Consider the following 15973-nt stretch of genomic DNA (forward strand, 5'->3'; position numbering starts at 1 on the left):
GAATTGGAGGGTTTGAGTTATAAGGAGAGGCTAGAACGACATTTTTTTCCCTGGAGCATCGGAGGCTGAGGGAGCACCTTATAGAGGTTTATAAAATCGTGAGGGGCATGGATATGGTGAATGGACACGGTCTTTTTCCTAAAGTGGCAGAGTCCAGAACTAGTGGGCATAGGTTTAAAGTGAGAGGGGCAAGATTTAAAAGGGACCTGAGGGGCAACGTTTTCACACAGAGGGTGGGGTATATATGCAACCAATTGCCAGATGAAGTGGTAGATGCAGGTACAGTTACAACATTTAAAAGACATTTGGACAGGTACATGAATATTTAGAGGGGTATGGGTCAAACCAAGGCAAATGGGGCTAGATCAGTTTAGGATATCTGGTTGGTATGGCTGAGTTAGATCGGAGGGTCTGTTTCCGTGCTATATGACTCTATGACAAGAGCCCCACAAATAATCGACTGGCCACAGTGCTGTTGGGTGAGCACTTGCTCGAGATTCAGAAATTGGGAGATTTCAGGCTGCTGCAAGAGTGTGAAGCACCAAAATGCTTCTTTGTAAAAGTAGGAAGGGAAGATTTATTTTCATTTCCTATAATAAGCCATACAGAGGGTGGTGAAAGTCAGGAACTCCCTTCCTCCAAAACATGGTGGAAACGAATTCACTTTTAAGATTTCAAACCATGCACTTGATAGCTTTTTGTTGGACAAAACTTTTGAAGAACATGAAGCCAAGGTGGAATTCAATTATAAATCAGTAATGATCAAATTGAACGTAGGAACAAGGTCAACTCTCATTCCCATTTGGCAGAACACCATTTGGTGTAATGAACATCGAGGTTATATAGTCACATAAAGAACAGGATGGAGTACAGCTTTTCAAGCATCCTGTTATAAAATGATCTCGTGTACAAGTGACTGACTTCAGTTTTTTTTGTCAACATTGTCGTTTCATGAGTAGTTGTCACCAGCAGTTCAGGAAGGGCACGTACTTGTTGGTAAAGTTCACCAGGTTTGGGAAGGTCAGTTGTCGGTGACAGTGCTCAGTCATTGCAATCCTGATCATGCCTGATGAATTGTACACTGACCCGAAAGCCCCACACACACTGTCCTGAAAAACTGCATTGCCTTCAAATCTCCCCCTTCCACCACTGCCTGTAATGCCTACCCTGCCAAAGCACTCACCATTTTTCTTGGGGTTTTCAGATTAGGATAAGTGTGACTTCTTTCAAAAAATTCTTGTGTGAATAGTAACTAAGGAACTGTTCTGTTTACCAGTGAGTGGAGAATCAGGAACCTATAGACAATGCTTTAAGATAGGTGACAGATAAAGCAGAGGTGCTAAACTGGCTAGAACCCCAGGTAGAGAAGTCACTAGGCCCAGCTAGGTGGTATTCTAGCTTAGATTACTTTTAGATTAGATTATTTACAGTGTGGAAACAGGCCCCTCGGCCCAACAAGTCCACACCAACACAGAACAACCCACCCAGACCCATTCCCCTACATCTATCACTACAGGAAATTTAGCATGGCCAATTCCCCTAACCTGCACATTTTTGGACTGTGGGAGGAAACCGGAGCACCTGGAGGAAACCCCCGCAGACATGGGGAGAATGTGCAAACTCCACACAGACAGTTGGCCGAGGTGGGAATTGAACCCAGGTCTCTGGCGCTGTGAGGCAGCAGTGCTAACCATTGTGCCACTGTGCTGCCCCTTTGCTGAAAGAGATGGCCTGGCAAGTTGAAACAGTTATGAAGAAGGCTTATAAAGGCGTAGAGTATCAAAGCCAGAAAGTGATGTTAGACCTCCACGAATTGTTGATCACACCTCATTTGGAGTATTGTGTTCTATTCTGAGCACCTTATTTGAGGAAGGATGCTAAAACCATGGAGAGAGTGCAAAGGAGATTTACCAGAATGAGACCAGGAATGAAGATTTTTAGATACAAGGAAAGATCAGAGAAATTAGGCTTATGCTCCTTGGAGCAGAGAAGATTAAGAGGTGATCTTACTGAGGTGTTCAAAATTATGAACAAGTTTGAAAAGGTAAAGGAAGAGTTTCAGTTTCCACAGGTTGACATGTCACTTACAAGGGGTCAGAATTTCAAGATTGCCAGCAAAAGAATTAGGAAGGACATAAGGAGAAACTTCTTAACTCAGAGAGATGTTAGAATTTGGAATGTACTGCCTGCGAGAGTGGTGGAGGCGGATTCCATAGGAGGTTTCAAAAGGTCGATACATATTTGAAAGTGATGAATTTAAGGGGCTATAGAGATAGGGCTAAAGAATGGAATTAACTGAGTAGTTCTTTTGGGAGCGGATGCAGACACGAAGGGTTGAATGGCCTCCTTCCATACTGTAACATTCTGGAATTTTATATACAGCAGAACTAGACCAACTAGTCCATGCCAGCCAGATTTCCTAAGGTAAACTCGTCTCTTTTGCCTGCATTTATCTCATGTCCCTCTAATCTTGCCTATTCACATAGCCATCTAAATGTCTGTTAATTGTTGTACTTGTACCTGCCTGTACCACATCCACTGGCAGTTCATTTCATACACACACCATCCTCTGTGTAAAACGTTGCCCTTCACGTCCCTTTTAAATCTTTCCCCTCTCACCTTAAACCTGTGCCGTCTAGTTTTGGACTCCCCTATCTTGGGAAAAGACCTTGTCTATTCACCCTATCCTTACCCCTCATGATTTTATAAACCTCTATAAGGTCACCCCTCGACCTCCTATGTTCCGGGGAAAAATTGTCATAGCCTATCCAGCCTCTCCTTATATCTCAAACCTTCCAGTCTCAGTAACATCCTCACATCCTTGTAAACCCTTTTTGCATTCTTTGCAGTTTAATAATATCCTTCCTATAGCAGGGTGACTAGAATTGGATACAGTGGCAAAACAACAGCCAGTGGGGAGAAATGATATTTTTACACAGTGAATTGAGATAATTGAAATTCTGATGATAGTAAATTTAATGATTTGGATATTTACATGTAAACTAAAATCACACAAGGATGGGGGGAAAGAACAAGGGTGTGGGATTAATTGCCGAGCTACTTCAAAGAACTGACACCTTGTAAATGGACTGAATGGCCTCCTGTGCTGAATGCAATATCCACGTAATATCTGAAAGTGAATGCCATTTCCTAGTATTTATAATCTCTGTCACTGCTAGTTGCAAATAAACACAAATCAACAACATTCCACACAAAGTTGAAGCAATCACATCTGATGTTAAACTTTATGTACTCCAAACAATTTCTTCAAACCTTTACTTCTCATGGTAATTTTTCCCAAATTGATGTTAATAATCCATAAGTATTTTGGCCAATTTTTATTTAAAAAGTGTAACTTTTAAAATCTTTTTTTTGAAAGCAAAGAATGTATTTTCCCTTAGGAAGTGCCAGCCCATTGTCCATTCCAGGTTCTGTACACATTACCAGGTCAAAACTACACACAGTCTAGCCCAAAGTTGACTTGAGAGACAAGGAAGGTTCAGCTTGAAACAGTTAAGCACACTGTGTGCCCAAGAGGGTTCACTCTGACGTGGTCAATAGTACAGAATGTAACTGGGAGAGATTCACCCTTGGTTAATCAGCTGGTGTGTTCCCTCTGAGCTGAACTCTACCACTCCACAGTTTGCTTTAACTCACTCAACTGTCATGTTTCCATGACCTAGTTCTGACAACATTTTTCTCCCAAACCTCAGTCGCCCATTTGCTGTTTTCATGAGAGTAATTCACCTCCGTTCTTCGCTCTGACCATTGCTAATGGTGTATGCAAGTTGAATAAAGCTGGTTTTTTTGCACCCCCTCTGTGGCCAGCGCAGCAGAACAGAAGTCTATTGTAATGGTGGCTTCACATATCCACAAATGGCCAGACCCTAAGCCAATTGGTTTGATATGGTTTGCACTGCTGGAGCTACAGAGAGGGCTTGACCTGTCTGACAATGGGCAGTCTTAGAAAAAGTGTGAATCCAACCAAATGCTTATTTGTTCATCAGACTGCATGAAATGCAGTATTGGGTCAGCACAATTTACTTGATACAGAATAGATTTAATGTCCTCACTCATGCCTTTACCCCGTGTGACTTGTATCATCCAGTGTTGCCTCTAGTGATCACCTGTAGTGAAATTCTGAATTGGGCTAAACATGCCTAGGAATGGTCAGCCTTTTGCACCACACTGCACGAAATGGAGAGAGAGATAGACAGAGACAGAGAGAAACTATAATGCTTAATTTTTCAAGCCTTATGTAAAGACTGATTGAGCTGCTGTTCACGATTAAGATGGCTGTCAGTCTCTGAATGTGGCTTGTACTTTGACAGGTAAACATTAACACTGAGCTGAGCAGAGTTTACTGAACTATCAAAGCAGGAGATTGTATGATAAATGAAAGGCTGGGGGACTCTAATACATTTTGCTGTGCTTCAGCAGTTTCAATAACCAAAGGGTAGACATCATCTGAAGTATGGGCAGAGGCAAGGAAGAGTTGACAGAGGGCTGTAATTTACTTTATAGCCACTTCAGCTGAGATGCGCTGAACCTCACATACTATTTCAGATGTAATTGGGCTGTGCTTGATGTAATGTTTTTGAACATGATAACTCCGAATCCCCCATACTTAATCCCCCAAAGATTTAGGCATCATCTGTCTGATTAGAAACAGCTGAACTGGCCTCTGGTTGTAACAACCCAATCCTGCAGGAATCTCCATTAACATCCATACTGCAGGGTGCCAGCTGAAGTTTTACTCCTTCCCCACACAACCCTGCCACTGCCTCCAACACTTCCCCCTGCCCACACCACACACACACACACACACACACACACACACACACATATATATATACAAACCTTCCCAACTCAGCACTGGATCAGCTCCTGCATTCAGCACCAATTCTGACCTCTGCTTCCACTCTCCCAGCCCTGTCATGTTCTGTTTGTGTGTGTTGCACCAGTTCCTTTCACACTTTCTACCATCTTTTAGAGTTCAAAGCATGTGTAGCTGCAGGTCTTTGTCAGAAACCCAGTTGGAGGCCTTTAATGTTTGTGATGTAGGAACGCTGTGAATGACTTTGATTATTTATTAATTCTGCTTCTCTTGTCTGAATCAGCCAATAGCAAACATGAAGCTCCTCATCTGTCTTTCTAGTGAGCATACTCCTGTTCTGAAATATCTACAGCCTTATGGGAACCGTTGCCTTTGAGTGTTATCTTTCCACTTTATACTGCACTTTTTTTTTAATGCCTGTTTTTCTTTATTTCAGCCTCGCACCACATTTTCCCAGCCTTCCACACGCCCATACCGATCGATATGCGGCATCATGAGGGGAGATACCATTATGAGCCTCACTCCATCCATGCCATTCACGGGTAGGTAAATGCTGCAAATGTTGGTTGTTTAACAAGATTGTATCCTTCTCACTTCTGATGTGACGTTTGCACTTCATTGTCATTAATTTCCTTCTCGTTGCACAAGTTGTTGGACATTGTGACAAAGCACATCCATTGGGAAATGGGGAAACTTTACTTGCTACACACTTGCTGACGGCTGGTGGCCACTCCATGAGAGTCAAGTGTTATACATGGGCTTGAAAGGTTAATACTGAGGAGTACCATGAGCAGCCCCCATTACAATGATGTGACATGGATTTGTGCGCAGGACAGCTCAGGATCTTGGAGGAGTGAGGCATGACAACCAGATCCTCCTCGCTGTCTTTGAAACAACGTCTTTCATTACCAATGTAACCTGCAACTAAAAACAAAGTACTGTGGGTGCTGGAAATATGACACAAACAGAAATTGCTGGAGAAACTCAACAGGTCTGGCACCATCTGTGGAGGAAAAGCACAGCCAACATTTCGGGTCCAGTTTTGAAGAAGGGTCACTGAGCCCCAAAACTTTGACTCTGCTCTTCCTTCACATGTGCTTCCAGACCTGCTGGGTTTTTCCAGCAGTTTCTGTTCTTTGTTAAGCTGTAACCAGTTGTTCACGTGAAATAAATTACATCCTGCTCAATAAATCTTCTCGATTCTACAAAGTGGTTTTCCACTGCCCCGCAAGATCACATTGGTGTGTGCATGGTGGACAGCAAGCCTGCCAAGATGGCAGGTGGCAAGATGCAGGCCTGCATTAGCTGCACATGTGACATGGTGAGCAGCAGTGGGGCTGCCTGACATCTGACACGTTGGCAACAAGAGGCAGTCTTAAAGCCTTCCAGCAACCTCAGACTCAGCTTTAAGTCACCTACTTATGTAGCCATGGATCATCATCCTGGTGGCATGCATCAGTCGAGAGGTGATGCCACCATTTTGCACTTTTGTCAGTCTACCCCCTGGCAGACAAAATAGGACACTCTTCAGGTATGCAACAGCCATCTATTCTTTGAACATGCTGGAGCCAGCGAAGTCACATTTGCTTGATGAGCATCAACACATTTAGGAGCTTTATCTCATTCATCACTTTTATTCTTCACGAGATAACCTAAATGTGTCACAAACAGCAAAGGTGAAAGTCTTGATAAATGTAAATTATTTGTATTCATTTATGGGCTGGGGGCAGTGTTAGTTGGTCATCTTTTATTGTCCATTCCTAATTGCTGTGGAGATGGTGGCTCTGAGCTGCCTAGTTGAACCTCTGCAGGCTTTGGGATATAGATGGACAGTGCTATTCAGAGGGAAGTTCCAGGAGTTTAATTCAGATAAATGTGAGGTGCTGCATTTTGGGAAAGTAAATCTTAGCAGGACTTATACACTTAATGGTAAGGTCCTATGGAGTGTTGCTGAACAAAGAGACCTTGGAGTGCAGGTTCATAGCTCCATGAAAGTGGAGTCGCAGGTAGATAGGATAGTGAGGAAGGCGTTTGGTATGCTTTCCTTTATTGGCCAGAGTATTGAGTACAGGAGTTGGGAGGTCATGTTGTGGCTGTAAAGGACATTAGTTAGGCCACTGTTGGAATATTACATGCACTTCTGGTCTCCTTCCTATCGGAAAGATGTTGTGAAACCTGAAAGTGTTCAGAAAAGGTTTATAAGGATGTTTCCAGGGTTGGAGGATTTGAGGTATAGAGAGAGGCTGAACAGGCTGGGGCTGTTTTCCCTGGAGCATCAGAGGCTGAGGGGTGACCTTATAGAGGTTTACAAAATTATGAGGGGCATGGATAGGATAACTAGACAGAGTCTTTTCCCTGGGGTTAGGGAGTCCAGAACCAGAGAGCATAGGTTTAAGATAACTTGCACAACTAACTTAAGTGCGTCTGACTGTCTCTGTTGAATAGAGGAGCTGTGTATTATTTGAATGAGGATCAAGACTGCAGAAAACTAAAGAGAAGAGGGATTTGGGGGTCCTCATCCAGTAATCATGAGAACAAGCATTCTAGTTCAGTGGATAATAGGGAAGGCAAATGCAATGTTGCCCTTTGTTTTAAATGGAATGGAGTATAAAAGCAGTGAGATTTAGCTAAAACTGATGGAAGACACTGGACAGACCACAGTGGAATCCTGTGAACTGTCTTAAAGCCCTTATTTAAGGAAAGATATACTGGCATTGGAGTCAATCCAGAGTACGTTCACTGGGCTGACACTGTATTGAGGGACTGTTTTATGAATGGTGGTTGAGTAGACTGGGCTTCCTATTGTTAGAATATAGAAGAATGAGAGGCAAAATTATTGGAACATGCAAGATTTTTTGGGGAATTGGTAAGGTTTGTGTGTGGAAAGGTTATTTCCACTTGTGAGAGAGTCTAGGACTAGAGGATATATTCTCAGAATAAGAGGTTCACTGGAGATGAAGAGGAATTTATTCTCCCAGAGGGTTGTGAATCTGTGGAATTCTTTATTCCAGAGGGCTGTTAAAACTGGGGCATTATGTATATTCAAGGCTGAGATAGACAGACCTTTAATCAATAAAGGAATTAAGGATTATCGGGAAAAGACAGACAAGTGAAATGAAGGAACAACCATGATCTAATTGAATGGGGAAGCAGACTTGATGGGCTGAAAGGCTTATTTTGGCTCCTATATTTTATGGTCTTATGTCCAGGACAAGGTTGTTTGTGTGTTTATGAGATTATTGCACATGGTGACCAGAGCAGTTCTCCCAGTGGTTGTAGTGGGTAATATGACAGTCAAACTCACACTCCCATCACGTATTCACTGATCACCAACTGGAAGCTTGGAGCCTTTGGCTTCACAACTCCGAAACTTGGGGAAGCCAAGGATTATTGTAACATCCTAACTACATTCTAACAGTGCAGCTTTTCTAATAAGTAGTCCGCAATTTTATCTGTGTCTGACTCGCTGTACCTTGAAGGCTGACAGTGAGCAGCTCATATTAGCTTCTGGAAGGCTTTCTTTTTCGAAATGAAAAATCTCAACCAAAAATAGATTCTCAAGATAGTTCATTCAACAGCCCTGGTTAGCTGAGTGAAACAGGCAGGTTTAACCCACAGAGACCCCAGGGTCTCAGGCCTCTGATTTGGGCTTGTCTGACCAGAAAGCATGTACCTTCTTGCTTGCATGACCTAGTCCTTATACCATGGCATCTGTGCATGGCTTCTTTTAATTACCTCCCCCAACATTATTGCAATATAGCTACCTTGGGGAAAATCTTGCACAATCAGATGCCATTCTTGATCACTAAAGAATCTCTGCACTTCGAGAGGTCTTTATAAAAGGAAGCTCTAATCGCAACAGGAATTAGCACAGTAATGTAAGAAATGCAGGAAACCTATTTAATGATTGAAGAGTCCACATAACACTGCAGAAACTTTTATTGTGATTTTAATCCTTGTGTGTATGTGCATGTGCAATTGAATCATTGAGCACAGCTACAAATGATTTAATGCCCTTCACCAGAACTGTGCTAAAGAAAGTCACAGCTGAAGCATTGATCCTTTCAAAGATTGACTGGCATTCTGCATACTTTGGCTTAGACTTTCACTTTAGATTTGCATTCAGAAAGTCACAGAAGAAGGAGGCTATTCAGCCCATCAAGGCTACATCAGTTCTATTACCCAGTGTCAACCTCCGTGTCCCTGCACACCATTTCTGTTGAAATAATCTAATGCCCTTTTGAATGCCTCAGTTGGATCTGCCTCCACACTTCCAGACAGCATTCCATACCCTAACAACTCACTGTGTGAAAATGTTTTTTCTCACATCACTCTTGCTCATCGCTTTAAGTCTTTGCCCTCTCATTCCTTTTTCTATTGCGAATGGGACCAACTTCTCCCTACCTATTCTGTCCAGCCCACACATGATTTTGAAAATCTCCATTGAACCTCCTCTCAATCCTCCTCTCTCCAAGAAGAACAGTCCCAACTTATTCTTCATTACTGAACTTGTTTTATTTTCTTTTAAAGTCTTTAAGACAGAGTCACAGACTCCGTTCAGATATATTCTTGGATCGTCCCTCACCACAGCTCCACCCTACCTTCCTGCTGCTAGCTCTCCACGTATTCCTGGTTGTCCTTCAAAGTTAAATTGGAAAGCATATGTATGATTCTTGGTCCTTCCACATGCAGCCCTTTTGCTCCAACTCCAATACCATTATAACAGACAAAGAAAAACATTCAAGTAAAATAAACAAAATCGTAGGGACATTTTTTTTCTCTTTGTCTGTAATTACTAAATTTCTAGGTTTATTTTCCCCTTCTTCCTGAACTGCATTTCTTGAGACTTTAGAATTGGCACCCCTATATTAAGACCTATGGGCCTTTGGAAAAGACAGATAAACTTGCAACTACACAGTTGAGTTAATGTTTTTCCAAGACTGCTTATTGCCAGACACAACTTTGTCTGCACCCATATTTGACAATTTAGTCTCATAAATATCCCTGCTCAAAATCACAGCGCAGTGACTCACCAGATACATTAACCAAACAGCAATGGCCATTTAAGCCCATTTCGGTTCTAAGCCAAATATCATTGTGTAAACATCAGTGCACATCTGAATGGTTCCCCTATCCACAATTGTTAAGGATACAGAAACGTCACGAGCTATTTAATCAGGAATTATTCTCTGTCATAGTCAGTGAAATTTAAATAAGCAAAATTTCCATAAAGAGAACACAGCAAGCCAAATGCATCACTGTTCCCCAATCAGCTTTGGCTGAAACCTAAGTACATCAGTTCTACTTGGGTTCTTCCAGCCAAAGGATAGTATTTATGTCTCTTAGTAACAGGATACAGTAAAAGTTGGCTGCACGCAACAGATTCTGTGCAGTAGAAGCAGACATGTCATGATTTGCAGGAAGATCATGTTGAATTTTAGTCAATTGGGCTAAATCCAATCCGTAAATACTGTGAGTAGTTACTGCGGCTGTTAACAGGGAATTGACTTTTTGTCAATTCATTTTGTGCTAATGAAGTATCTTTTGGCAACAAACTGCAAAAACTGAACAATTCTGAAATTTCAAGACACATATCCTAAAACTTATCTTTATGATAAGTATGTCAGCCGAGAACAAATATCGAGTTTCCAGGTTTTGGCAGCTCTGTTCAAATGTGAACAACAATTTGATTTCGTATACCAATGTGTTTAATTAACTTCAGAGTTTTTTCCGTGAATTCCTGGACCTTGATGGCTAATAAGTTTGCTCTTCTTATTGCACCCAATAAGATCATTGTTAAGCAATAAGATAAGGCCAATCGTAAATATTTTCCTTGCTATAGAACAGTCTTTTTTTCTTCCATGGAAATCCTTCAGGTGTCCTTGAACTGAATGTTTTGCCAGGGCCATTTCGCAGGGCAGATAAGAGTCAATCATATTTAAGTGCTCTGGATTCACATGTAGGCCAGACCAGGTAAGGATGGCAGATTTATTGTCCTAAAGGACATTTGTGAACTGGAAGAGGTTTTACAACAATTGAAGATGACTGCCATGGTCATGATGGTGAGATTTCCAGACTTACCATGTTGTGGCTTTGGCGGACACTGTAATAATAATAATGGTACTTTGTTGTTGGTGGTTAATAATCATCAATGACCTAGCTTTTGGCAGAATCAGTAGAAAATACTTATTTCAAATGAGAGGTATTGACCTCTCATGTTATGTTATATTGGTTAGTGCTCCCTCAATGCACACTTTAAAATACCCAATGTGTACAATTAGCAAGAGCTCCCTCACAGGGTACAACAACCTAGGCATTATTATCCTTCAAATGGTACAATTTGAGATCAGTTTGCCCCTTCTTGACACCCAACAGAGTACAGTCTCCTGGCAGAATTGAAAAGAGAGGTCTCCCAGCATTCACTAGCGCAATCCTATCACCTAGCAACAGAAGAAAATGATGGCAAACCCAAGGCCCATGTTGTACGCTTGCAGAATAAGTCAAATTCTACTTTTATTTGCACAATTCCAGGATCTTTACTAGTGGCAGAGTCACTTTCAATTTAAATTATTTGTTGTGACATGTATTTTGTTCCATAAATACAGTGATGAGTGTTGCATAGTGTCACTACCCTCCAGCACCATCTTAAAACACAAAAGAAAAACCTAAACAAAAAAAAAGGCAAAAAAGTGAAGAAATAGAGAAAAAGTATTCACCTTTAAAGTCCTTCTTGTTAAGTACTCTGTCATGGACCATGGGTCTGGTGGCTAAGCATGGATTCCCTTCGCCACTGTGTAGCTGCTGCTTGAACAAATATTGCCACTCTTGGGCACCATCTCACCTCCATCAATGCCCTCACCACTATGACTGCTCACTAGACCTCGTCACTGCAGACATCGCCAATGCCACCTGGTACCGCCCAAACTCGACTCCACCACTACCATGAGTCTGCTTCGGCCCACCTCACCAATGCAGCCACTGCTGATGCTGCCAGATCTTGTGCTAGGCCCATTCTTCACCTCCATTAGGTTATATTTAGGACCATTACTTTCTCATGATTCAGTATGTAGATTAGATTAGATTAGATTACTTACAGTGTGGAAACAGGCCCTTCGGCCCAACAAGTCCACACACGACCCGCCGAAGCGCAACCCACCCATGTAATTCCACCTTTATCGGGATCTTTCCTGACGTTTTGGGCTGATCGACATCTGCAATTTCATCTGCTGTTACCAAGAGAAGAAGAACTCAGTGGATTTGGATAGGATCTACTTATGATAAATTTATATTTGCCCACCCAATTTTACTCGGTGTAAAAGCCATTTACAGAAACATTGGTCTTAAAGGTTTTAGCATGAAAAAGGGAAAATGCCACCTGCTTGAATCACCGTCTAGCTGTGGCCAAATTGACCACTCTAGAGTTTGACATCTAGCCAATTTACAAGGTTGGTGGTTCAAATCTTAGGCCTCTCCCTGCAAGTAGTGTTGGCTGTGATTAACATTCCTTTGGGTAATTCTTCATCTGATTATTTCAACTGATTGGCCATATTACTCTCGGTTTATCCTTTGAACCCAATCCTCAAGCCAATGCCTTCAAAAAAGGGGATGGGGTGCAGTAGGTGCCTTTGAGTCATTCACAACTATTCATCCTTTTCAGATTTATTTCTGATTTGTTCTTCTTTTAAAATTAGACTTTTTAAGGTGTTTTTAGGTGAGGAATTAAGTGCAGTCATCTGAATTTGGGCATTTATATGTGTGTGTGAGAGTAAGTGAGACTGGGGTTGGTGGAACGGGGGAAGGGTTGGTGAGTCTGTGATGGGGATCCTCACTTAATCAGTAAAGAGGGTGTCAGATAGCGAACCCAATACCTGCCCCTCACCCACATCCTTGTTAAGGACTTGGTGGGAAGGTTCATCAAGGGCCTTCCTACCCCATTGCCAATTGAAGCCCTTAAGTCTTTGAAGAATGCTCATTGTCTTGTGGAGTGGAGGGATATCCTTAATTTACTGGTGCTTGTAGTTGCCCCTCTATTTCATTCCCCACCACCCAATGGCCCCCAAAGCCAAGATCCACATCTTGTCCTTCCTCATCTCTGGTTCCTTGGCAATATCCTGGGCCTCTGGTGTATACAACCCTGGCCACAGCCCCCACCACTCCAATCGGCGCTACCTACGGTGCCAAGCGGCTGGCCTTTCCTTGGACCTCTGCCAGCCCCCACCGGAGTCCTTGAAGGCCTGTCACAATTTTGTAAGCACCTGATGGCCTTTTGTTGGGCCTTAGCCCAAAAGAGCCAGTGCAAGGTTTTCACCAGTCAGCAGGAGAGGGCATCATTGACTCCATTAAATGCCTCCTGCCTTTCCCGGAGTAGATTGGTTGGAGGAGCGTTTGAGTGAAAAAGGCTCCATGGGGCAACGCAGGCCTGGAAAGACACTCCATCTGAGCTGAAATCAGATCAGCCAGTCAGTGGGTTCAAACAGTTCTGAAAGAAATCACACTGTACTCGAAATGTAAACGCTGTTTCTCTCTGCACAGGTGCAGCCAGACCTACTGAGCTTTTCCAGCATTTTATCTGTTTGTTTCAGACTTCCAGCATCTGCAGTATTTTGACCTTTTCTAAACAGATTCAAACTTAATGGAAATGACTAAAATGCCTGAATTACTGACCTGGCTTGTAAATTGTGTTTGATCCCTGGCTCTGAAAAGAGCTGAAATGGTTTATTTTTTTTATCAGTCCCAATGTTGTGAAGCTGCTCCTGGATCTCTGGCTTTTCAGAGTTATCCAGTGAGTTGACGCAAAATTTTTCCTATCAGTAATTTCAGTGTCACAGTTTGTATTCGTACGAAGCTAGTTCTTGTGCCAGGGTCTACAGCGGAGCCATTCGCGAGAGGATTTTCACCTCAGATATTAAGAGGCTTCAACATCGAGCAGTCCCAGCTGAGAAATGCAGAGGGATCAGGTTGGATTGTGAACCTTATTTCAATTCGTTCACAGCACGTAGACATCACTGGCTGGGCCAGCATTCATTTCCCATTCCTAATTGCCCAAAGGGCAGTTAAGAGTTAGCCACGTTGCTGTGGGTTTGGAGTCCCATGTAGGCCAGGTAAGGACAGCAGTTTCCTTCCTTAAAGAATAGTAGTGAATTAGGTGGGCTTTTCCAACAATCAACAACTGTTTCATGGTCATAATTAAGACTCTTCACTCCAGATTTTTATTGAATTCAAATTTAACCTTCTACTGGGGCGGAATTCGAACCCAGGTTCCCAGAATATTACTCGGGTCTCTGGATTAATAGTCGAGCGATAATGTCATTAGGCCAGGCTTCCCGAGGTCTACTCCCTCTCTTTGCTTCCCCCATTCCCCTGTGTGGAACCGTCCAATATAAAAAAATGGGCAAATGCTTGAGATCCCACAGTGGTGCTACAAAGTGGTTGGTCGTTTAAATTGTCATTGATAATCACCTAATCATCTGTCTCAAATGTTCAGTATACTGACAGATTGCAAGCTGTATCTTGCCTGAGGCTGTACATTGAGTGTTAGAAATATCTACAACATATGCACACATACAGAGAGTAAGTTATCAGAACTCCCACGATGCTCCACATGGTTAAATGTGGGCTACTCTGTTAAAGGATCAGTTTGTTTTAAACATCAGCCTCTCCTCACATAAGTAGTTTTTTTTCCTCAATTGGTTGTCATAGCATGTTGCTCCATAGAGGGCCTCTCAGATTCTCCTGACCTTGTCCTAACCTCACACATTGATCAGTCTTGTGCTCTTTCCAGCAGACATTGTAAAATGGCAGCAATGTTATGTACCATCTAATGAGCATTGTGTTAAAGGGGAGGCTGTAAAAATACTCACACAGAATGAGGTTAGGATGTCGAATGCTATGCCAAAAGTCTTTGATGAAGCACAGTCATGAATTCTTTCAAAAGTGAGTCAGACGGTTACTCGTAAAACAGAAAATACTAAATATTGAGAAGACTGAACAGAAGGGCAAATTTGGTCTGGGTTGTTAGGGGAGTGCTAGTGTGGAAAAAGGCACAGTAAATGGCTCGATGGGATGCATATTCTGTAACATACTGTAGCCTGATTTTCAACTAACCAGCCCAGGTTTGAATCAGCAGCCCTTTTACACCTGGCCAACTTCAAACACCGTTGTATCAAGTGGGATGTGAAACAGGCATCATCACCAAAGTCACTCTGCTGTTGCCGAGTAGATTTAGTTAATATTGGGGCTGGAGCTTTGAGCACTTGTTTTTGATTGTATCTGATAGTGAGAAACCGGTGATAATAATGCGGCAGTCAGTTCAATATCACTGCCAATTTATTTTGCATATTTCCAGGTCATCACAGCATCAGTCCATATTAAGATTTATTTTAACATGAAATCAGCATGGTCATGCATCATAGGCATCTTCATCACAGCACAAAACAGGGATAGAGAATTAGTGACCCATCTTACATCTTGCTTGATATTTTCATTGAATTGGGAGAAAGATTGGATAGGGTGAGCAATGGTCATTATTGTCATTTTTGGCTTCCATCCAATTTTACCTCCAGGATCTTGCTTCTTGCCACTTACAAATGGCCTGTGTATATAAAATTTACAAATTTTACAAATGCTATTTGGATTCTGCATATAGACATTAATACCATCATTTATTTGAAACAGAAAATAAGTCTTTGCTTTAACTGTGTGATTAATGGTTTTTAATCCTTAACAGAGGACCCCAATTTATCAGGAGCATAATCTAGCTGCCTTCCTTCTTGCCTGCACCAAATTTAGCTAATTACGTGAACACAGCAGAACAAATTAAACATGTCTAACTGATTGTGAGACATGGGCTCTTTTATTACCAACATCCTGCTTTATGTCAAAGGTTTGCCTTTCGATGGCTCACCCTTCCAGGTGCTTGCTGTCCTCTGCTATTTTTCAAGACTGTACTCCCTCCCTAATGAGCATGTGTACACAATAGAAGTGTTTATACAATTTTAACCGCTATAGTCAGATTTTCAGATACCACATTGCTAGCATGTGACATTCTCATTTGGATATATCGCTGTGACCAATCCTTCATTCTCTGTACTGAGTCTAAGATCTGTCGTATTAGCAGTGGTAGAGGATAAACACTAG

The 15973-nt window shown here is 42.2% G+C and overlaps 1 protein-coding gene across 8 annotated transcripts in view; it reads left to right on the forward strand.

The window, feature by feature from the left end:
- gli2a (GLI family zinc finger 2a) overlaps positions 1-15973 on the forward strand; it is a 412735-nt gene that overhangs the window by 250650 nt on the left and 146112 nt on the right. For all 8 annotated transcript variants that reach the window (XM_060827038.1, XM_060827037.1, XM_060827045.1 and 5 more), the window contains one exon: positions 5274-5379. In XM_060827038.1, the coding sequence (XP_060683021.1) occupies positions 5274-5379 (106 nt within the window). The remainder of the gene's footprint in view (positions 1-5273; positions 5380-15973) is intronic.

Source organism: Hemiscyllium ocellatum, chromosome 7 (assembly GCF_020745735.1).
Source record: "Hemiscyllium ocellatum isolate sHemOce1 chromosome 7, sHemOce1.pat.X.cur, whole genome shotgun sequence".
In the NCBI taxonomy this organism is placed as follows: Eukaryota; Metazoa; Chordata; class Chondrichthyes; order Orectolobiformes; family Hemiscylliidae; genus Hemiscyllium; species Hemiscyllium ocellatum.